Genomic DNA, 23,870 nt, shown 5'->3' with positions numbered 1-23,870 from the left:
GGCTATGCACACGCGGAAACGAGAGTTAGCATCAGGCATCGCGGTAATCGCGCGTGACAGACGACACGAGCCCCGTCGTTTCTGCATAACTAGGTACCGCGTGGAAAATTAAGGCCGTTCCAAATTGGAACGATCTTTGCCAACGATTCCGAATGAAACGGAACGCTCCCCCGAGATTTACGGCCAAATTAATCCGAATAACACTCTGATATTTGCCAGGTCAGGGTACGTCGGTAGTTAATTGGAGTATCGTTTTTTACAGCGTTCCATTAAAGATATTAACGCGATCGCCGACTATATGTTTACTGATACTTATTCTGCCATACAACGCGGCCATGTTTATTCTTGATCAAAATAGAGACGTCGTCTATTTCGCACAATTTAATGATACACGAATCATTAAATATTATACATGAGATAGATTATACTACTAATTTGATATTTTATTCGCGATAAACTCGATGAAACTCGGTCCGTGCATGAAATGCAGGTATATTATAATCACGGCGACAAAAGATACAAACAGATAAAAATAAAAACTGTTTATGTAACATTGCAACTGTATATATGTAATCGAAAGCCTCGATAAACACGCGCGTCGAATTGAGGAAACTCGACGCTCGTTTGTCGCCTCTCTCCATTCAACCGAGATCGAAACGATCTTTTCGCTTCGTGCTTCTGCGACTTCGCTTCGAAAAATTGCGTTTGCGAAAAAGGGTTTCGCCAATAGATACGGATCAAGAGAAAACCCCGAAAATAAGAAGAAACCCAAACAATATCGCGAATAATACGACTCGCCCCTGTATATCGTCCCCGTGTAATATTATTCGTCGCTTATCGGCGAGACGTTTCGGATATTTTGTCGCGCGCAGATACATTTCGAGATACCTCGATATTTATATATGCCGGGGCGTTCCCCGACAATCTGACGTTTAATCAATGGCACGCGAGATGGGGGGGAAAAAGGTTTTTTCCCCCGTGCGTTTTAAGCTTACGCGGTTTATCTAAAGTCGAGAGGGAATCGCCCCGCTCCGGCGGCTTGCACGGCGAGATCAAAATTTTTCGATACGAAACGACTGACGCGGTCGCTCCGGCGCGCGGCGCGGCGGCCCTTCGTCCTTCGGGCGCGCGCGATAAACGCAAATAAGAAATGGTTTTTTTCTCTTCTTTTTCCTTTCTCTTGTTTTTTTTTCTTCTACCGCCCGCGCCATTAGCCTTAGCTCTAACACGTAAAGGTTTCAACACACGGCGCGCGTTCCGTAATGGATCAATAGCGGTGAACACAGCGGCCGGATGGGCTGAATATAGATACACGGAAGAAGTACAAGGTGAAGTATTATCATTTGTCGTCCCTACACCCCCTTTTTCCACGACACCACGTGCCCCGCCGGCACTAACACGCCCGTAATTTATATCTTTAGAATAGTGTGTCGCCGGCGAATGCTTATCGCAGTTAGACACGTTTTTGTTCGCGCAGCTCTTATTACCTCGTCTAGCGCGCAGATTAATAAGATGTTTTAAATAACGCGTAGAGCTCTTACCGCACCTTGTTACAGATTTATGTCTAAAGTGTCAAATCACATCAACCAACGTTCCTCATAAATTACCCAAGTTCGTTCTAATCATCGAGTGATCGGCCGAACTGGATTCAACTTGAGGATTCTTTTTATTCGCAGACGCATTGATGACTATTAACTTGCTCTTGATTTTTGTTTAAACATTGTGAGAATTGTCACATACTCGACGAAAACCTATTCTTGTAGAATGCAGGTACGTAATTTTAAAAGAAAACAAAAAAAAACAATTTGTTCTCTTGAATTCACTCACAAATTGATTTAAAAAAATACATAGAAAAGTGTATTTTATATACATATATCTAAACCCACCCAAATCACTTTGATCTCATCAACGCTTACTTTACGTTATTGTACATTACGCGATTAGAAAATTTGCTCGGGCTGCCTGTTGTAAGTTCAACACAAAAATAAGCAATCAGATAAAAATAGACATGCAAGTTGCATTTTAATAAGCTCTATTAAGAGAGTATACGATATGCCGATTAGGGTCTCATCTGAAATATTATAAAGCGTCTTATTGCTTCAAAAAAGTTTTTAAATTTTTATTTATCTATAGTATTTATTGATATAAAATTGAATTATCATTGAAAAGTTTTCAAAACAAACCAAAGTATCTTTGTAAATAATGATGGTTTTTTATTAGAGTGGGTATATGTATGTCTAAAATATAAACGTATATTTTTCTTGATAAGAAATATTTTAAGGCGTAAGAGATAATATCAAGTTCTATAACTGCTTATTTACTAAAAATCATATTGTTTCCTTCATTTGGATATTTTTCCTAAATGTATAAAAGAACGTTGTTTATATTCAAAACCCCGTAAGCGAATGCATTAACGCGATATACAACCTCAAGTCTAAAACCGTAATGCATCAACAAATTGTATGTAAGTCACCGATATTAATTACACTTTCTGCAAAAAGTGATTTTCATGGCGATCGATTACGTCTTCGAAACAAAAAAGCTTTCGTAAAGTTATGTACATCCCCAGATACATGATGACTTTCCTCTCGCCGCTTCGTGATTTTATCGGAATTTGCGAGGATTACAGAGCTTTTTGCGATAATAAGCGAAACCGCTGATATGTCATACACTTGACTAATTAACGCACCACGAGAACAGAATATAAAGTGGAATAGAGTAGACTTGAGCCAGAGTAGGAATTATAATATATTGCATATCCCCCATGGCATAAAACCCGTCAGAAAAAGACGAGTTATATAAGGTTGAGAGAAGTGTTATGTATACTCCTAAAGCTGTGAATTAAGTAAATAATAAAATTAACTAAAGGACAAAAATTGTATAAGACAAAAAGAAGATATTAAGTTCGAGTAAAATATCGTGATAATAATTATTACACAAATTGTTATGTTTTAAAGACATTTTCCTAAGCTACTTGTATATATAATTCTGTAGCTATTTTTTAATGCTAGGAGGATTAAAGACTAGAAAGTGAAGGTAAACTTGCGTATATATATATAAACGGATAATCGATTATACGTGAGAAATCTTCGTCACCTATTTTATTATAGAGAAATAACAAACAGGACTTAAGAGCAAGATAAACATTGCGTGGGCTGTAAGATTTGTCACATGAGAGAATTTCTCTTCGATTTGAAACTTTTAGTTCAGAAAAAATCAGAATAAATCACGATTTCATTTATAGTTCTGCATCAAATACAAAAATATTTATGTAATATGTAAATTTTATACACACAATTTTGTTTTCACGATGAAAAAAAAGATTATTTTGTTTCAGTTATTCAAAATTTATGATTAAAAAAAATCAGTATCAGATTCTACAAATGTTATTTTTTTACACATAGAACTATAAATGAAAGTAATCATTTTCTTTTTTCTCTCTCTAGCGTTAAATCTTTTTTAAATATAAATATCAAGATTTGCAATGCCAAAGATATCGTGTAAAGTAATGATAATAATAATAGTGTATATCATGCAAAAGAGAATTTCTATAAAACGTTACAAGTTTTTTAGATATGATGTAGCGGATTGTATATCTATATCTTGTACGGTTGTATCCATATCTCATACCTAAATCAAATTGGAAGAAAGGAAACAATGTGAGTGAGAGAGATTTACAAAGGGTGTGGCGGCATTCTGGAAACCTATAGCTCGCAGTAACGGAAATTGAAACGCGCGCGCGCGCGATTTAGGGACCTATATTATCTGCATGAAAGGATAAGCTTTGTCTTCTCGCACATAATCGTTTTTCCATTGAGGGAAAAGGTCAAAGTGTTAGGATACAAATGATCGTAAAAATATCCCTGTGTTCTTTCAAGGTGTCGAACGCGCTTAATATTGCGATCGCAAACAGAGAAGGTATACCTCGTGAAAAATATAATTTAATCTGAGTGTCTATAATATTCGCTCTCGTCAAAAAAAATATCTTGTTATGGATATTGTAAAGAATAATTTATTTTTTCAACTCCGTTAGGATATATAAATGCCTCGATAAGAATCTTTTTATGAAAATAGAATTTAGAATGTACTCCTTGTATATATGCCACTTTAATTAGCACCGCGTGTGATCACTGATTCGACCATCAGTTATATCGAGAAATTCCTAATAATCTTTAATTCATCTCTTTCTAGTAAGCTCAAACTCTTTTTAATAATTCAATATAAATATTTGCTGTATTGAATAAAACTAATAATGAGTAAACAATCTAACTGAATATAACTATATATATAAAGTTTAATAAATATCTAAAATAATTTTTAATGATAAATAGCAACGTATCTCAACAGCATTTCTAAAGATTTAGGTAACATTAATCTATTACTCACAAATTAAATATTTCTTAAACTGTATACCTATGTATAAGATATACATCAGTATAAATATCACAAATTGAATTTAAAAAACTTAAAAGTAAACCATGAGTGAATATTGAAATATAAAATATAATTAGAAACTATAAGGACTAGTTAAATAAAATGTTACTTTTTCATTGTAATATTCTCATCTAAATTTGCTAAAAGATTATATCTATCTGTTAATTAACAGTTTACTCGTTACATTCCTTTAGTTTTTTAAAAAATTAGAAAAAAACTTGAATCTCTAATCTCTCTATATATATCCATTATATTGATGTATTTTATATACAATATTTATATAGTCTATCAAATGCGTGTCAAGGATGTAATAGATACGTAGATTATCAGGCAGCGGTCTGCTTTGTCAAAGTGGCTTTCCAGCCTTAATATGCTGGAGACAAATTAACGTCCGAAACCGCGGGCTCTTAATTAAAATGTTATTTCCATCTTATTCGCGTCGCAGTTCTCAAGCCTAATAAGAACGAACAGGTTCTCTTATCCTCCGGTGAGGCTCCTTGGTAGACCATCCGTGACGAAAAGTAGCCTTGACTTTTCATCGCAGCGTTGCCTCTTTTTCTGCATCTTCTTTCTCCGTATCCCTGGCGTGTTTCTCGCAATGTGTCACTAATATGTAAGATATATATGACACCTTACGTGTGTGCACAATCTTCTTGATTAACCAGTATCTCGGATACATTATCTATAATTGCAATTACTATCAACAGAGATCTGTGTAAAAAAAAATTGCCTTATATCGAGCTGCATCAATGATTACAGACAAATTACTATTATCAAAGATAACTCATGGAAATATAAATATTGCGATTTACTACGATGGAATAGTCAATATAATTAAATAGTATTAATCTCCGTATTAATTTAGCTATTTGCCAGCATATTAAGCTACGCAATCAAATCACACTTCCTTAGGCACGTCTGTGTAATTCGCATTTGCGTCATGTTTTTACACGGTGTTTATCTCTTTCAATTCATTTCAAACATTATTCAATGTGTCAAAGATCATTTCTCAAGATCTGGACATCGCTCGTAATGCGTTTCTGGAGATTAGCATGCATGTCATTAATCAACTCGTTTTAGCTTCTCCATTGAAACTATTTGATATTTTGTAGTATGCTGACCTTCGAGCGATAAGATCGTTTTTTCACAATTTTTGTTTTATTTATTCTTGTCAACTCGTACGTCACAAACCCCGTCACAAACTTACTTTTACGCAATTGTCCTTATCGCGACTTAATTAAACAAATAATAAATAATATTTAAAAAATACATATTTAATAAATTAAATTTATAACCGCGCGTATTTATGAATGGCAAACTTTCGTATCAAATACTACAGAAAAAACTAATCATGTGGATCAGTATTGACAAAAAAATCAATATGGCGATATATCTCTGAGGGGACACAATAGTCGTGCAAAAGAAAAGACCATGCAAAATTACCTTTTTTTCCCCCATCAAACTTTTCAGATCAATCGCGAGAGAAAACATGATATCTTTAAAGAAAACTGATCGATATTCCCGTCTGATCACGCAGCGTTTACCTGGGAGGATCGATATTTAATGCAACGAAGATTGAAGATATTTTGCATATACGGGTAATATATTGACTACATTCTGCTCCAACGCGAGGAAATTTGAAGGAAAATGGGATCAAACGTTACTCTTCGGGATCAGTTGATCAGTATCAGGTGCCGATGTGTGAACAGTCGATATAGCGTAATACGAACGTATATATTGAGAAACGTAAGTATAAGCTATCTCTCTACATATATAATCTATGTAGAAACGCTGTCAGCATTTTCTATATGAAAACAATAAACAGTCCAGGTAAACAATATACTATAATACTTTCTCGATCAATTTTTTATTCGATGAACTAAAATATTTATTTAATTGCGTCATAAACTATCTTTACGTTATTTATTCTATTGCGCGGTTTTTTTTTTTTTTTTTTTTTAATTATTTTGTAAAGACGTCCAGTTGATTTTAAAGCCAATAATAATTAATACTCCTGCTCTTTCTAGATAATGTAAATAACATTTATGTAGATCGCGAATTATCATACAAGATATCTCGTAATTGCTGTTATAATCAAGAAGCTGATGGATCTATGAGCGGCTGGAGCATTATGTGAAGAAAACTTATATTATATTTTAAATTCAACAAATTTTCTAATATCTTAAACTTATTTTTTCACATAGAATCAATACCTTCCCGATTCACGTATCACGGCAGATGCAGAATGTTTTGAATAATGATTATATAGATAATATGCAAAAATTCATGTGAAACTTTACGACTTAGCGATAATCGTCATACATGCATAAGTATAGCTCCACATATATAACAAAAAATTATAGCTATGCTCTATTTCCGCGTTTTTAAAAATCATAAGAAGGATTTTAAAGGTTCGATCACTATAACTCGTATACTTCGTGTAATGAAAAAACTCTTCGTGAGCTTCGATTTTTATTAAAATATATTATATTGAGTAATAAAAGAATTAAAGAGCTATTCCCATATGCAAATTTGCTTTCGCATCCGGTTAAGCATGGTTACGCTCTCATTTGGCAACTAACGCGTTAATCTACGGCACAATTTTGGCAAGCCAATCGAAGCGTAGGGTGGAACGGTGCCAAAATAGTTTGATCCACCGATTCCGGATGAAGGGATTGTGTAACCGACAACCCTCGGAGCAATATATTCGCCGCTTCGGATCGTTACCATCTTTGCATATTACCATCGCCTCTGTAATCCCCGGCATTGGCGGCCAAGCGAGAGCGGCAACGGTATTCCCACGAACGACTCGGGCGCGATCATAAAAAGTACAGTAATATCTAAATACCTCGGGGATATAAAAGTCGATAGCTCTCTCGTGACTATAATTGAAGATTTTCTATGCTTGTAAACGCGACTTGGATTCAACGAGTAATGATTTTCTTTATACTTTTATTATTTTCTAAAATTACGATCTTCAAAAGACCATATTGATATAAAAAATTAATACTTTATTAACCCTTAAGCTGCATACGTGGGTCTACGGCGTCCGAGCCGAAATGATATCTGCTCGAAACTGTAAAACTTGCAAGCCTGTCAAAAGATATTAAATAAACGATATTTATAAAAATGACTATAAAATCGTCAACTACAATGTAGACAGATGTTTCATGAAATTGTAAAAAAATTTTTAAATACTTTAAGGTAGAGAAAAATAGCGTTAAACGTGACAGATCGACGTATGCACTCAGGAGGTACCGAAAAAACGAATGCAATTTTATAGGGGATAACACGCTGGATTCATTTAACTCTTTATTCTTGATCGGATTAGTTACATGCAAAGGTTGCAAGAGTTTCTGCGCAAGAAATCAGTTCTTGATGGAAGAATAACAATTTCATAGAAAACATTCCAATTATTCAAAAGTTTCAATTTTATATCCTTTTTTCTTCTCTATATTAAATATACAAATAATGCTACCTCTTATTCATTGTTTCAATCCACTAATAAATAATCATCCCAAACATCATTAAAATATCGAAAGATTATCCAAATAACTCAAGCTCGGTTACTTAATTTACAATTAGAACCGTTTCCGTTCTACGTAATTTAACAATAATAGAAGAGGACAAAAGTTGAACAAATTGATTACCGAATAGTTTGAAAATCAATTAAAAAAATTAAAAGTATATAATTATTAGTATATAGATATACTATTTCAATTTTTGATATCTGAAATAAACTACTTCTAAACTTAGAAACGCGTGCGTGTGAAGAATTGTCTGCAGGTTATTCTTGAAGAGATTAACGGTATTAAAAAAACGCCTAATAAGCGCAGCATAAATGAGAAGAAAGTGCCTCGGCCGTGATGATATCAACACACCCATAAAAAGAAGAGAATAAAGTTTTGAAGAAAAAAATAAAATTCGCGTGTTACATGAAAATTTATATCATTCGATTACTAAAACTACGATGGCGAATTTTTCGGTGCCAAAACCGGTATGCGAAGAACGTATAGGCCGCTCGACGAAATCATATTTCATTTTCTGCATTTGGCAGTGAGACGTGGATAAACTCGCTCCTTTTGGCAATTCCTTGGCTATAAAGGTCACGTCAAAAAGAAGGATTATCGCCAAACGCGTGATGTATAGTCACGTATATAGATTTTAATTATACAAATATTTCATTACCAACGTAACGGATTACAATCAAACTTCGTTAAACTATGCCAGAGTACATCAAGTTACGCCTGATGTGCATGAATACAATAGAATACATTAGAGGATGATACAATGCGGCAATAATTCGCCAGGCAATGAATACCAGACACGTCAGAACCACATCTCGTTGGAACAGAGTTTACTGAAGTATGCCAGCACAGTTTTATATAAGCAACAAAAACCGTTTCAGATAAAATATTTCTTTAACACTTTTACAACATTTGTCCCATCGTATTAGCATTTTTTCTTTATAAAGATGTAAGTGAACATATATTATATATGTTCACTTACATCTTTATAAAAAGAAAATATTATAATAAAATATTATAATATTTAATAAGTGTAAAACAATGTGTCACTTCTGTGGCTTAGGAAAACTGATAAAACAAGTAAAATAAAATCCTGAAAATATATCAAAATCTTCCTAATAAAATCGCAAATTTCTCTGCCGGGAAGACATAATTCGGCATGACTATAATTAGTCAATTTGGAGTGTAGAAATGAAACATTTGTATTTTACGATAATATCCAGTAGTAAATTTGAAGATACGAAAGAGAGACAAACGTAATCTATTGCGGTACATTACGTTCTCATGCACATCGCCGAACGCGCGTATATTATACGTGGAAATATATGGAGAATTATAGTTCAGACACTCAAAGATACTTCGAGGGAAAAATATATATCTTAATAAATTGTGCCCCACGAAATATGAGCAACATTCCCAGTGTTATTCCCTTTCACATTCCCAACTGCACTACACGCGATATAACGTTAACACGATAACAAGCCACGACCATGAAAGTGTAGGAAAGAACTGTTTGCTCGAGATTAGGTGCGAACATCCATTATGGTGTAAATTTCATACCTGACCTAATTAAAAACTGTTGTCACACGATCGTTTCAGCACGAGATTATGGAGAAAGAAAAATTGCTTTCAAGAGAAATAAAACTTTCTAACAAATTTAGCTAACAATAAGACTAAGATTTGTAAATAACACTTTAATTTATCTCCTCAAACGCATATTTTTTTAATATGTTAAATGATATTTCTCGTTATCTCATTATTTACGTCTCTCATAAAAATTATTCCAAAAACATAATCAATTCATTAAGGCTCAGTTTCACCAACAACGTCGATTAACTGTAACCTTCAATTAAACTCACTCTTCGTCTCTTTCTAAGGGGGACAGTTAGAAAGAGACGAAGAGTGAGTTTAATCGAAGGTTACAGTTAATCGACGGTGGTGAAATTGGACCTAAATCCAATAATATCCTAATAGTACTCAGTTTAGGCAACAAGGATAAATTAAACATTAGATATTCAGCTTCTGTATAATAAAAAACTATTTCTACATATCTATTTACATATCTACTCGCGGACTGATTATTTCCATTCCGTCATACCGATGTGTCAACCGTGAAAAATTAAGTTCCAATTATTTGCAGTGAACGTAAAACGTAAGACTACATAATTAAGTCTAATCGGATATTATATCATTCTTAAAGCGCAGCATGACAAATTGCATAGAAAATGAAGATAAATGAAGAACAGCAGCTGTCGAATGCGAAGACTGACACATATTGTTAACTTTGATGCACATTTAAACCGATAAATAAGATAAAAATACACCTAATTTAAAATTCAAATATTAAGAAGTAAGAAATTTACTTTTCATGAATCAACAGCATGTTGAAATTCGCGTGTCTCTAGTACATTTACACTACGAAATTGTTCTCGAAGTGGTATCGGTAAACTTTCGTACAATTTGCTATCGCGTGCAATAACGTTTATGTGTGTGTATATACACGCTAACTTGTCATTTCATATAAGTTTGAATAAGACAAACAGATGTTCGAAAACTTTACTTTTCTCTTCTTCACTTCTTTTAGCCGAATAGCATATAACTTTTGTTTCATATAATATATATAATAATCAACTAATGTAAAACTTACACATATAACTAGTCCTATGTAACGCCGCGCGAGAATTGTTCCGTCGAAACACTATATATACATTTATATGTAGAAAGAAATGTAAAAACATATATATAAAGTTAAAGTAAGCTACGAAGATATTCTTTCCCTTGCGATACACTGTCAGAGTAATACAAGATGAATCGAAAAAGATACATCGTCGATATCGTATTCTGGTAATAATTCAATACAATTTGAATATATATAGTACACCGAGACTGGCGTGTGTATGCCTACCTACGTTGAGCGAAAAATAGCTCTCCTGTGTCGAATATAATCCATTTTTAACTGATCGACAGCAAAAGCGCGAAATACAGAATACAATTATAGGAATGCAATAAAAAAGTTGTTAGAAATTCGAGCTCGCTCCTTGAGTATTCATTGAATTTCGCGTTCAGTATATACATTTCAAACTTGATTACATTTTCTTTTTTCACTAGCTCTCGTGGAAATTAAATTTCGCCCACGTTGTTTTCTTTCAATACGACAATTTCCTGGACGAATAATCGAGTCGTTCTATTTTTTGATAAAACGCACGACATTTCGATATAAAATTAACGTTTTATGCCCGAAATAAAGTATACTTGAATAACGTTATTCCTATCGTTCACAAATCGAGTTTAAAAAAATACTTGATTCTTATTTGGTAATTTGCAATCGCGCGTGAAAATGTTTCTCGCAATATTACACGCATGTTGTGGTAACTTTTAAAAATAATGAGATACATCTCATTATTTATATGTTAATTAAAAAGTCGTAACAATGAACTAAAAAATAATTGGTATATGCAGAATGCCTACTCACTACTATATGTTGTAAAATAAATAGTTACAATTAATTCACGTACGAATGTCATCACGTAAAAACTTAACTTCATAAAGTAACTTCTTATATATATTATAGGTATACTAAACGTATACGTTTGGTGTTCTAATTTTACTTCTGCATCTTTGCACGATGTGCAACCATTGCAATTATACCAGTCTTGCCAACGAGCAAACAGAGATAAAGTGAAAAAAGTGAGCTCATTGTTGCGCAGTTTCGGTGTTGTTAAATTTTCTACAAGTAAGTTCGATTAATCAAGAATTGATACATTTATTGTCGCGTGACCGCAAATAAATAATTCATTCATGATAACGCCTAAGTAGGCGCCTTGTGAAATTTCTCAGGTCACGAGATACAAAAGTTATTTACAAAATTCTACGTTTTCGTAGTCTAGTCGTCAGCTCTGTCATTCTGTTTACGCTTGGCAAGATTTATTAGTAAACCGGATTTAGTGAGCAGCTGTATGCATATAGTCTCTGTATAATACACACGCGAGAAAATAACGTGCCAGAATTACATTCGACCGATTCTTGTGCTGGTTACTATAGTAAAACAGACTTTGTTGTGACATTTAATTAAATGTAAAAATCAGATTTGTTTAAGTTTGTGCTAATACCTCTATTTTATTATACCGAATTAATTACGATTTAAAGCAAAAATAATGTATATATACTCAAAATTTTAAGATCAAAGTATCTAATAAATATCTAATAGACAATTTTTACTAAAAAGTTTTACGACTTTTTTCTATTTTCTCATTGCATGTATAAATATGGATGTAATTTTGTATTAAAAAAAACTTATTTTGTCAAAAAGTATATTTGACATGAAAGGTTATTCTTTGGAATATTTTCTATATATAAAGAATTACAATAGTGAATAACAGAAAAATATATTTTTAAATTATTTTCATAAATCTCTCGTTGTGTAACAAAAATCTAATAAAGAACTTGATGTTATCTATAATAATTAAGTTATTAATCTATATGTATATATATATATATATATATATATATAAACTAATAAAATGTCTGCTTGTAATATTCTCTGTTAACTCCTAAACCCTTTGACCGATCTGGACTAAATTTTGCACAGTTACTCTCTAGATCCCTACGGAAAATATAAGCTACCGTAAAAGCTGGACACCCTATATCCCCTCTGATTTCATCCCCTTGATACTTCGTGGTAATCCCGGGCAACAGTACGCCGGGTAGTTTAAGCTATAAATCCAATTTTGGTAATTAAAGTACCACAATCAAATCTTCCAATGTTTTCAAAAACGAATAACTGATTCTCAATTTCTCGAGTAATTTATAGTTAAGAAAACAACAACTTCTATAAATATACTCCAAATTGTCACAAACAAAAAAATTTTGAAAATAGTACTTGCTCTCTCTCTCTCTCTCTCTCTCTCTCTCTCTCTCTCTCTCTCTCTCTCTCTCTCTCTCTCTCTCTCTCTCTCTTATGTCCGATTATATTAATTATATAAATTATTATTTTGTATGTATAAATAATGTGTCATCCAACAGATTCGAAATTTAAACGCAATTTATATGTATTTATATATAGTTTGATGTTTTAAAAACCGCGATTAAGAATTTCTTCGCAATATGTATGTGTTATAAATCTCGCATCGATATACGATACGAGCTTTGAAAATGTCGCATAATTGTAACTTTATACCACAAACATACTTGAAATAAAAATTCTAGATATCATGTTCAAGGATTGTGATAAAATGCGGTGGGATGAAGTATTATACGCGTAATCAAGCGCGTGTCATGAAATCATATCTGTTTCCATGTAAATACGTCAAGAGTAACCGGAAGCGATTGTGACTATCGCTGAGGTAACTAGTACTAGAGTGGTATTTCCGCTACGCAAAATGTAATTAACAATTTCTATAAACAACGCGTAATTAAATACCGAAATATTTTCAAATGTCTTCAAATCTATAATGTGAAGAACATTTATTCTAAAAGACATGATTTCTTTACGCAAGATATGTTAAAGAATAGAATTCTGCAGAATTTCGGAAGTAGGTATATAGTACTCATCAAACTGAGTAAGAACCATCTAATAAAATAGATTACAAAATTAATCATATCAACGATTTAAACAATTTTCAGTTTTAAAACAATCAACTTCACATTTTTGCATAAAATTATGCGTTTTTTTTTGTATAAATCTTCTCACTAATGAAAATGAGTTAACATGAAAATATCAGAGTAACACATCATCGAAAAGTAATTACTTTATAAACACATTTTATATATACATATATGTATTTCATTCGAATGTAAAATATCTTACGTAGAATATTCGCTTTTTAATTATTTTAATACTTTTATATATGCGAGATAATTTAAAAAACTATATAATATATCTAACAAGAAACTTTTATTAATATGCGCTTTTATCTATAATCAACTTGAATAAATAACTTTTACTCAATTTGGTGATTACTAAATGCCTTAATTACTTGCTCTCTAAATCCTGAACCCTTTCCTTTAATATCCCGTATACATAAAGAATATGATAATATTCGTAATTCGATTGTGAGATCAATGTACTTTAACTAATTAAATTTATAACTTATTATATTCAATTTTTCAAGTTACAAAAATAATACATAAAGAAATAATTATCAAAGGGAAACATATATATAACAATTATAAAATATTCGTATGCAATTTCATGACAATATAACAAATATAATAAGTTTATATCCCATGCACGCAGCTGCTTTATAATTTTATTTATTTTAATTTCATCTTCCTTTTTCTCATCAATTACTATTATATACGCGTAAAAAAAAATTAAATGTTATGTAATAATTAATATCAATATCTATTTATCATGCTGTACTCAAATGTACTGTAAATAATAAAAGAATTCTAGATTTTTGTACAGGTATAGGTATTACAGACTGTCGCAGAGACACAGTCAATTCTGTATCGTATACCGTTGAATAATTCACATGTGATTTTTAATAAGATCGAGTTCTAATGAACGCATATTTTCTTCTCCCCCCGGCGAAATTTAAATTCTATGATCTAAACGCACATATTACGCGTTACCAGTTTGGAGTAATCCAAAATCAAAACATTTTCATCATTATTTGTATGACAAACTGTTGTCGATTAACAATTATTTTAAAGAGATACATAAAACATACTTGGAAAAGTTTAGTAGTATATACATATAAGACAATAAGCGTATTCCAACGAAACGTTAAATTTTTACAAAGAAATTAACCCTTTGAAATCCAACATAATAACGTTCGACACTTATAAATCTAAAGTTCGCTATCGGTATATTGTATCTCTGCCATCATTACGTTAATTATACTGGAAAATAATACACGAACTGAACGAAGTCATAAATCCTGAGAGACAAGAGGTAAATCTCCTGCGATCAAGGGGGCGATGTCGAGGCGCGTTTCGCGACCGTCTGTGTCGCGGGAACGCTACTCGGTGCTCCGAAAGTAAGCCGACAAAAAAAAAGATGATCGTAGACTCACCGAACGTTGCCAGGTCCGTGGGTCATGACGCTCGCGGGTATCCGCGACGTGGTCCCGGCGTGGACCGCACATCTGATGTCAGCGATGCACACCGTCGTCATCGCGTGGCGGAAGGCAGGCGGAAGACGGCACCGTGGAAGACCCACCAGCGGCGCGAACGGATTCTTGACGCCCAAACACGCACCCACGCACTTACGCATACGCATGCATATACGCGGTGACAGGTCGACCGCGCCGGCACATGACAGCCGACAGCCTGACAGGAGCGAGAGACACAGTAGGAAAAAGCCGGGGTGGGGAAGGGGGAAGGGGGAAGGAAAGCGAGGACACAGGCGTGTGAGCGACATTTCCAAAACAAATTCGTACTTACATTCACGCGCCAATCCAGTCACGCACAACACGCATGCAAACAACGCACACAAATGTAGAGAAAGGGAGGGAAAGAGAGAGAGAGAGAGAGAAAGATGCATACACGCACGCACCTACGGAGAAGTACACCCGACTCCAATCGCACACCTGACGCGAAAACGATGCTCTCGCGACGTGAAAGGGGGGGGGGGAGGCTCCGAACAGAAAGAGAAAAAGAGAAAAGAAGAGACGAGCGATTGCGGGACGATCGACGCGACTGACAGAGAGGGAGATACGCGCTACGCGCACATTCGTCGCAAACGTACACAATGCGTCCGCGCGCGTTATTACGAAGGACGGAAACTCGTCGCCGCGGAGCCGGAGCTTCGTTGCTCCACGAGCCGCGGTCCACGCGACGCGCGGCGCGGCGGTGACATCGGTGACGTTGGGAACACGGTTCCTCGCGCGGAACGGCGGAACCGCGCGCTCGCGGGACAGCGGACAGCGCGGGGGAAGGGGGGGAGGGACAAAACGCGCGCGCGATCGTCCTCGCGAGGGCGGCCCGCGACTCGCGGGGGGGGGAGCTTTTCCGTGACGCGGTCGCCGGTCGATCGGCCGCGTTCGGCGACCGGCGCGTTTACGCGTCGCCCTACTAACCTATGCGTCGCACGTCGGCCGATCGTCGCGGTCGCCTGCTCAACGAGTTCAAAACATTTCCGCGACACTGACTTGTGCGGCTAACACGACGGCTGCCATATTGGTATCCCATTCCACATTCCACGGATCGCCACCGATCAGGCGCGTACGGGAGCGACGCCACGCGGGAGTTCGCGCGACCGCGCCGACATCTCGTGACGTCACTCGCAAGCCGGAAGTCGATATATTGCTGATGACCAATAGCGGGCTATCGCGCAAATTTTTTGTTGAGTATGTAATCGACGGATAGTAATGGTACAAGAATCCATCGGACGATAAGCTGAATTCTATTTTTCAAAACGTTATCATCTTTTTATGTTCGATTGATAAAGTAAAATTCAGAGTTACGCGTAAAATTGCATTAATCTAACATTTATACATTGTATACTATATAATATGTTTAATATGTTTAATTTATGTGTATCATCGAACATTTATATATTTTGTCAGAAATATCGAAAATTTGTTTTATTTCCAATTTTCAGTTACTATTATATTTATAAGTGTGCGTACAATTTTTAGCAGACCACGAATAATTAACTTGACAGGTCATATCAGCGTAAATAATATTTCTATATTAGTATCATGTATCTTTTATATATCACTGTACAGTTAATTAATAAAAAAAGTAAATTATAACTGAAATGCATGTAATTTATCCTAGTCTAAAACTATAATATATATTTTTAGTGAATCATTGGTATACGGAAAATGGATGATACACACTGTGACTGTATATGCGGTGTATGCTGTGCGGTAGTGTACAGAAAAGATTTCAGATGAATCTTTAATCAGAATAACACATCCAAATTTATCACGCGTAGCTGTTTCTAAATGTTCCTTCAAAAACTCTATACATTCGATATCAAAAATATTTTTTGAAAGTAATTATTTTATAAATTATTTATGAATTATGATACCTTTTATAAATTCGAATATCTTGAAAGTGTCGATCATTGCAAAATATTACGAAATTATTACAAAACATAAATAAGATTTCGTGGTTGTAGAGCGAGATAATTGATGTGCTTGATATTAGGGAGCTTTCCAGTAAGCGACACAAGTATCGTTCTTTCTTTTTTGGCAATGAGTAACAAAGATAAAACGATACTTGTGTCGACTTGTGTCGCTTGCTGGAAAGCTCCCATAATATCTCAATAATGTAATTCTTTTCTATTACAATATATTGAATTTATATTTGATACTGAATCGAATTTTCTGATCAAGCTACATTTCATACATTATTATACTTCATTAAAAAACAATTTTAAAAATATATCATATGTTCTTCAAATGCAATAATATTATACTAAATGGAAATTATTATATCATAATGTATATCATAATATATTAACATTAATTAATTATACAGATATATATATATATATATATAAAACATTATATTACATATATATAAATTCTTATAATTCTTATATATATGTATATATATATATATACATATATATAAAAGACTAATTTCGCAGATAACTCCAATACTATAATATCATATTTAGGTCGATAATCTCGGAAAGATAGCATATAATGCATTTATATCATTTGTCACTAATAAACTATTCTTAACTTTACAACCTTCTAGAGTAACATGTGCGATTGTCGTGTAAAACTCATTTTTGTACGTATCTTCCTAAATTTATTGTATCTCGTAAACGTTTAAACATACTTTCTCCTTCCGTAGACATAAAAATATATAAAACAAAATTTCCTATACAACCCTTTGTGCAAATAAAGATTGTCATCAGACCTTTAAAGCAACTCTTTTCTTTGTGAATTTGCTAAATAAATTTTTCTTTTTGTTCTTGTATGTATGAGTATGAGTATCTGACAAATCTAAACTGTCTAAATTATCTATCGATGGCAGATTTTGTACAATTGTCTCTGTAGTTAACTGATCATTTTGCTTTGTTTGCTTCGTCTTCCGATTTGAAGTAATTTTTTCCCATCGAAATAACGTCTTCTTCTTTTTGCTATTGACATTTAAGGTTTTTATATTATTTTCTTTCGCGATAGTTTCACTTTTACAATTTTCACTCTTCTGTCGTGGATATTTCAATGCTTCATTTGCTTCTTCAGTAACGTGCGCTATATCACTGTACTTATCGAATAAAATTTTCTTTACTTCTGTAGTTTCTTGCGTTGTACTGCTATTTCCTATTTTAGTTAAACTGCTGCGGAATTAATACCTACATCAATTGCATTCTTAAAAAATAATTTATTACATATCAAATTGAACAAGTGTTACGTTACCTTGTGGCAATAGAATTTGTAACTTGTATAGAATCACGTAATTTGCCCCAAAAATCATATAATCCTTTATGGTTATAATCCAAATTATATATATATCTCAGTTGAACTGGCAATTCACAGCTTTTGTATATACATGGTATAATTTTTCTCTGTCGTTTTTCTAAAGAAAAATATGGTTTTTTTTAGACTACAGCACTTAGAATATCATTGCATTTCGAAAGAGATATAATATGAAAACATACCAATACTTAAGGCTGTGGTATAGTTCAAGAAAAACTTGTTTGCTGAGCTTTTCAGAAAGCTCGGCGATACTATAATGAGCAATCTATTACATCGGTCGGATATTAACTTCATTACTGCTTCATGCTCGAATTGTCCAGCGACTAAATCTCGATCCTTCAAACACAGCTGAAAGCAATAACGCATTTTAATTTACCCGACTTTTGTAAAAAGGAATCGTACATTACATAAATTACATTTATTTGCGAAATTACATTTATTTACGATACCTTCAAGTTGAACTGTGTCTCAAGTTTCTCTATCATTTCCTTCGCAAAATCATTATCCTCTTCTGCGTACAGAAGGAATGCATCATAATATTGTGTTTCTAAACCTTGTTTTAATCTATGACTATCACCTATAGGAAACACATAAACAAATGCCACGTTGTCACAAACAATTATGCATCTGATACAAATAAATTTGTATTGTGGAGCACAAAGTACTCCAAATTAAAGTGTTATCGACTATGAATCATTCACGACAAACCGAATGTAAGTATTTCCTCATCACGTTCGTCTATCGCATCTGCTGACACTTGCGCTCTTTGCCGATGCTCCAAATACCTCTCGGCATCACTTTCTGTATCGATAAATCATCAGCTGATAATTGTGATTACGGAAGATTTTTACATTTACGTTACTTTTATATATTTTTTATCAAACTATGAATTTTTCAAATACAAGTTATTCCTTTTCTTCATAAGCGGATACGTACCGAACAAAGCTTCGGTGTCGTCAATAATATCCCATCTGTCCATCTGTTCCATAATTGCTTGAAAATTTTTCATTGTGATATCCTTTTTGTTTTTCTCCAAAATTGTGAACATGTGCATAGTCGGATCAGAATGTGACGTCAGAAATGACACGACAACCGTGCTGAGCTCCAACAGATGCGCCAGGCCTCTCCAGTCCCTTATAATTTGTTTGTAAATTAGTTATGTACCACATACGACAATTTCAAAGATGCATATTTGTATCAATTAAAGGTCGCGAGCTAACGCATACCTTGGCAAGCCGTTGTCGCTTGGTAAAACTTTCATGGGGTTCAGCATAGTTGCGACGGCTTGTCTGCTCGCAACAGTGGCTGCAATAAGCGGCACAGTTGACAAATCGATCGTCATCTTGAATTCCCTTTCTCCTCCCTTTATTTAAACGGATATTGTGATTATCGTGTCGAGACACAGCTGTGCAACGTGCCTTGTACTTTGTACTATCTCGACGAAACCGTTGTTGTCACTTGTCACGGGCGACACGGGCCACGGCTGTAACCATCAACCATCACAACAGAAACGTTGGTCCGCAATGCAGTGTCTCGCGAAGTGCATTCGTCATAGCAATTTATTATTGCCACGATTGGCTTTCCGACAATCAGTGACAATCACTCGTATACAGTATACACGATTAGCATACAGCGAACGATGTGTTCACGGATCCCTTTCCTCTCTCAAGATTTTCGTTCACTCGAAACACCTCTATCGTGTTTTTTAGAGGTTATCAGAGGTTAATGGGGAATCCCCAGTCCCCAGTCCCCAGGAAAAGCAGGCAGCGATGATTTTCCAGAGACTCTGCGTGCTGCGTGCGATCTCCTCCCCGGAAGTCCGGAACTCCCGGAAGTGACGATTCAAATGTGGATCATGTGTGACGAGGTTGGAGATTTGCTGCTAAATTTAAACGTATGCTCCGACGTTACGATATTCGTAAACGTATTTTTTTTTTCTTATCCTGCTTTCCAAATCTTATTTTACGCGCGTAGCTAATCCCGACATGTTTAACTTACAGGTATTATACTTTGAATTAGGATGTGCCACAGTATTTATATTCATTATTGTGATTCCCCTAATTCTGATTAATTTAATTAGCGTTTAAATTCAATCGGCGGAATCGCATGAAGTAAAATTTCTATATAATTTCTTGTCACTGATTGATTTAATTTTTTTCACCTGTTAAACAACCAAATATTAATATATTATATTTATTAATATAGTTATATATTTACTTATTATATATAAACTTATATATAAACTCAATTTTTTAATAGTCATGACACATCAAACGTTTTATGCGTCATGACTATATTTTACTTTTCTGAAAAGATTCAACATCAATATATGTACATACATATATATGTTTTATTTACTTTATTATTCAATTTAACACACGCACATACACATACAAACTATCACAGTTGTGAGTCACAATATCTTTACACGAATATCTTAGCATGTTCCAGGTATAAAATATTATAAACTGTATTGCTCAATCATTCCTGTCTCATTTTCAGTGATAATTTTAAGATCTTTTAATTTAAAGTTTGTTTCTCTTAAGTATATATATATATATAATATATACTTATAATATATATATATATATATATATATATATATATATATATAATATATATATATAATATATATATATATATATATATATATATATATATATATATATATATGTAGAGCGTTTAAACATTTTCGAGCGTTAAAATTTGAGCTAACGAACGTCGTTATAATATGTAAACACTCGTTACGTACTGTTTAGATCGTGTGATCCTTTTGATCTTCATAATGTTATTAGCATTATAGTACGAAATATTATCTATAGAGCATATATTACCAGTATATTGCTCCAAATGTCAAAGTGTCTTTTTTCGTAGGTACAAGCTCATCGTCATCTGTTCTTATTGTCTCTGTGCGAAGATAGCTACTGCATACGCGTATTACTTTTTTAATACTGCTAAAAAATTAATTAATAATCAGATTCGGAATGTGTGAACGAAGTAAAACTATAAAGCGATGTTATAAATCTTTACAATATGAGATCAACAAGCAGGTGTGTGAATATATATGAATACGCGACTAATATACATAAATATGTTGAGGAATTGTGAGATATAATATCTAAGACAAGGAGCTTAAAATTTATATTCCTGTTAAAATGCTTTGTATTTTTTGCGTGTGTTGTCAGGAAGCACTAAGAAAGATATCTACTTTACACTGCGAATTGAAATTTAAAGACACTAATAACTTTTCAGATAGGTGAGTGATTACTTAATCTTAAGTTGAAAGTGATGTCAAAAAATATAACTGTTTCTAATTTGTTGTTTTATTTTCTTGTTACATTTTATAGATTCTCGCAGACAACGTCTATAATAGAAAAGAATTTAACTGTTTTCAAATCTGCTTGTGATCATGTAGATATAGTTACTACTATTCTCGATTTTTTGCACACTGTCGGCGTGAGATTGATGTTTAAAGGTGAGTTCGATACGTGTAAATAATATTCTTGTAATATAACTGTAGCAATATATGGCCATGATACGAACAATACCTTTTGTTTGCTTATTTATTTTCTACATCATTTATATAAAAAATAACAATAATGTACGTAGAATAATATACATATTAGATTATTTAACAGAAATTCCTCTTTTATCTTTTTCTAGATGAATCGTGTACTGCTAATGATATGATTATAATATATATGATGTATATTGTATGTGACGAACGTGAGATTTCATCATTTTTGCAAGCGGCTCTTCTGTAATCATCCAATAAAAATACATATATACATATTGTTATTAAATTAAGTTATATTATTAATTTATTTATTAAATATATTAATTAATATTTTTAATTGTATTAAAATTGATATTATTACTAATTTTGTAAACATTTTCATATCATTTAGCAATAATTCAAGGTTGGAATCTGCGGATATCGCATATAGAAAGGCACTTTCACGTAAGCACATTCAAAACATAATATAAAAACATATGTTTAATTTTATAACAAATTTTATAAAATTTATACAGATTGCGTTCATGATATGGTTGTGTTAGAAGATTCAGATTTGTATGCAGTTATTAGCTATTTGAGGATTACACCTTCTTTCCTGTTAAAGATAAATAAGATTTACATCCAGGAATCAATAATACAGAAATTTACATGCGTCATGGAAAAGTATTTTAAACATTCAGACTCGGTTTTGTCTATTTCCATATTTCATACAAAGGAAGATTTAAATTTATTTCCCACATATTTTACGAGTCTGACGGAAATGCATATGATGTCTATATGGTCAGAAGACATTGCAGCTGCAAAAGAATTAGCAACGATATTACGCGTACGTGTATTACGTAATATAATTTAAATGCTGTAATGCAATTGCCAAATTGTCTAAAGCTTTCCTAAAACAATTTCTGTTTTGACAACAGAGAGATATTACGTTTATAAATGCACACTTCGAGTTTTGCTCCGATATCACGTTTACTTCCAACAAATTGGTGCAGTCTACTTTCGATTTTTGTCAATATTATGGCGCGTGGAACGATAAAGATGAAGATGAAATAAACGCAAACGAATATACAGGTTCACATTATGATCTTTTTTATTATGGTGCATGGCAAAAGCCTGTGAAGAATACGTATTGGATACACGATGACAATATCTATGCAAACGCAACAAGGTACGATTACTTCCATCTTTCCTACCTTTCTTTTTAGTTGTGCAATAATTTTTAAGAAACTTAATAAAAATCGAATACTAATAAATTAGTGTTTAAATACTTCATTATAGGAACGATATTCTGAGATGCGTAGGCTCAGCGTCGGAAGCATCCAAAAGTTGGAGTCATTTGCCTATTGTTTCTAGGAAAAAAATATTAGAGAATCTTGCATCTACATTAGAATGCAATGGGTATTAATTTACTAGAAATTTCCATATACTTTTATGGTCTTTTATTTTGAACATTTGTGTGTATCGCTTAATAGCACTTTTAACAAATTTTCCTTTTTTGTTTTCTTTTTCAGCAAATTTCTATTAGCAGATACAGTATTGAAATGGTTAAAATTATCAAACATTAACAATACATTAAAATATCAAGATGATAGATTAGAGCTAACCAAGTTTCATGGATCAAAAAACGTTGTTTCTATTTTTCATCCAGATGAAGTTACATCGTTTGCTTATCTGACATTATCTTTAATGATTGGCAATTGTGTAATTGTGCTATTTAATGGACATTCGTGTTCTTTAGCACCATATTTCAGCATGTTTTCAACAGCTGGGATACCTTCAGGCGTCATAAATTTGTTGTCAAAAAAAGAAATGTTAGGCGTTTGTTATGATAAAGCTTATGAACCGGAAGAAGCATTCAAGTATTGTACTTCTATAACTCATATTATACTACCTCTTAAATAATTTTAATACATATTACATGTAATATATTAAATACATGGTTCTCTAATATTTGTTTATACATATATAAGTAAATAAACACATTCATGCATTTATTTAGATGTTAAA

At 33.3% G+C, this 23,870-nt stretch overlaps 3 protein-coding genes and 1 long non-coding RNA gene across 6 annotated transcripts in view; 2 read left to right on the top strand and 2 right to left on the bottom strand.

Annotated features, from left to right (window-relative positions):
* The window catches only part of LOC143900198 (neuronal calcium sensor 2), a 145,878-nt gene extending 130,427 nt beyond the window's left edge, over nt 1-15,451 (bottom strand). Inside the window, exon 1 of the mRNA XM_077411263.1 lies at nt 14,978-15,451. Coding sequence (XP_077267389.1) covers nt 14,978-15,049 — 72 coding nt within the window. The 5' untranslated portion in view covers nt 15,050-15,451. The remainder of the gene's footprint in view (nt 1-14,977) is intronic.
* LOC143900342 (uncharacterized) lies at nt 487-6,408 on the top strand. Its single transcript, XR_013257763.1, has 2 exons — nt 487-1,770; nt 5,905-6,408. It is a non-coding gene; the product is annotated as an uncharacterized LOC143900342 (long non-coding RNA).
* A 1,124-nt stretch (nt 15,452-16,575) lies between the features above and the next one.
* Nucleotides 16,576-20,111, bottom strand: Myd88 (myeloid differentiation primary response protein MyD88). 2 transcript variants are annotated; one of them, XM_077411258.1, is made up of 7 exons: nt 19,573-20,111; nt 19,283-19,479; nt 19,055-19,147; nt 18,796-18,923; nt 18,529-18,694; nt 18,287-18,446; nt 16,576-18,204 (listed from the first exon to the last, which is right to left on the bottom strand). In XM_077411258.1, the coding sequence occupies exons 1-7, from the start codon at nt 19,686-19,688 to the stop codon at nt 17,778-17,780; spliced, it is 1,287 nt and encodes a 428-aa protein (XP_077267384.1). In that variant the 5' UTR covers nt 19,689-20,111; the 3' UTR covers nt 16,576-17,777. The 2 variants fall into 2 exon arrangements, with proteins under 2 accessions (XP_077267384.1, XP_077267383.1); XM_077411257.1 differs by having other exon boundaries at nt 16,576-18,207; nt 19,573-20,107.
* On the top strand, nt 20,073-23,855 carry LOC143900193 (uncharacterized). Of its 2 annotated transcripts, none has more exons than XM_077411253.1 (10): nt 20,073-20,213; nt 21,221-21,396; nt 21,532-21,602; nt 21,694-21,821; nt 22,010-22,106; nt 22,255-22,307; nt 22,379-22,689; nt 22,781-23,031; nt 23,142-23,261; nt 23,375-23,855. In XM_077411253.1, exons 2-10 carry the CDS (start codon nt 21,331-21,333, stop codon nt 23,763-23,765), a joined length of 1,488 nt encoding a protein of 495 aa, XP_077267379.1. In that variant the 5' UTR covers nt 20,073-20,213; nt 21,221-21,330; the 3' UTR covers nt 23,766-23,855. The 2 variants fall into 2 exon arrangements, with proteins under 2 accessions (XP_077267379.1, XP_077267377.1); XM_077411251.1 differs by having other exon boundaries at nt 20,095-20,240.
* Nucleotides 23,856-23,870: the final 15 nt, after the last annotated feature.

The sequence above is a fragment of the Temnothorax americanus genome, unplaced genomic scaffold (genome assembly GCF_048541705.1).
Source record: "Temnothorax americanus isolate GAGA-0224 unplaced genomic scaffold, ASM4854170v1 Scaffold3, whole genome shotgun sequence".
Lineage (NCBI taxonomy): Eukaryota > Metazoa > Arthropoda > Insecta > Hymenoptera > Formicidae > Temnothorax > Temnothorax americanus.
The sequence above is the reverse complement of the archived record's forward strand: the minus strand, read 5'-3'. Positions and strand labels throughout refer to the sequence as shown.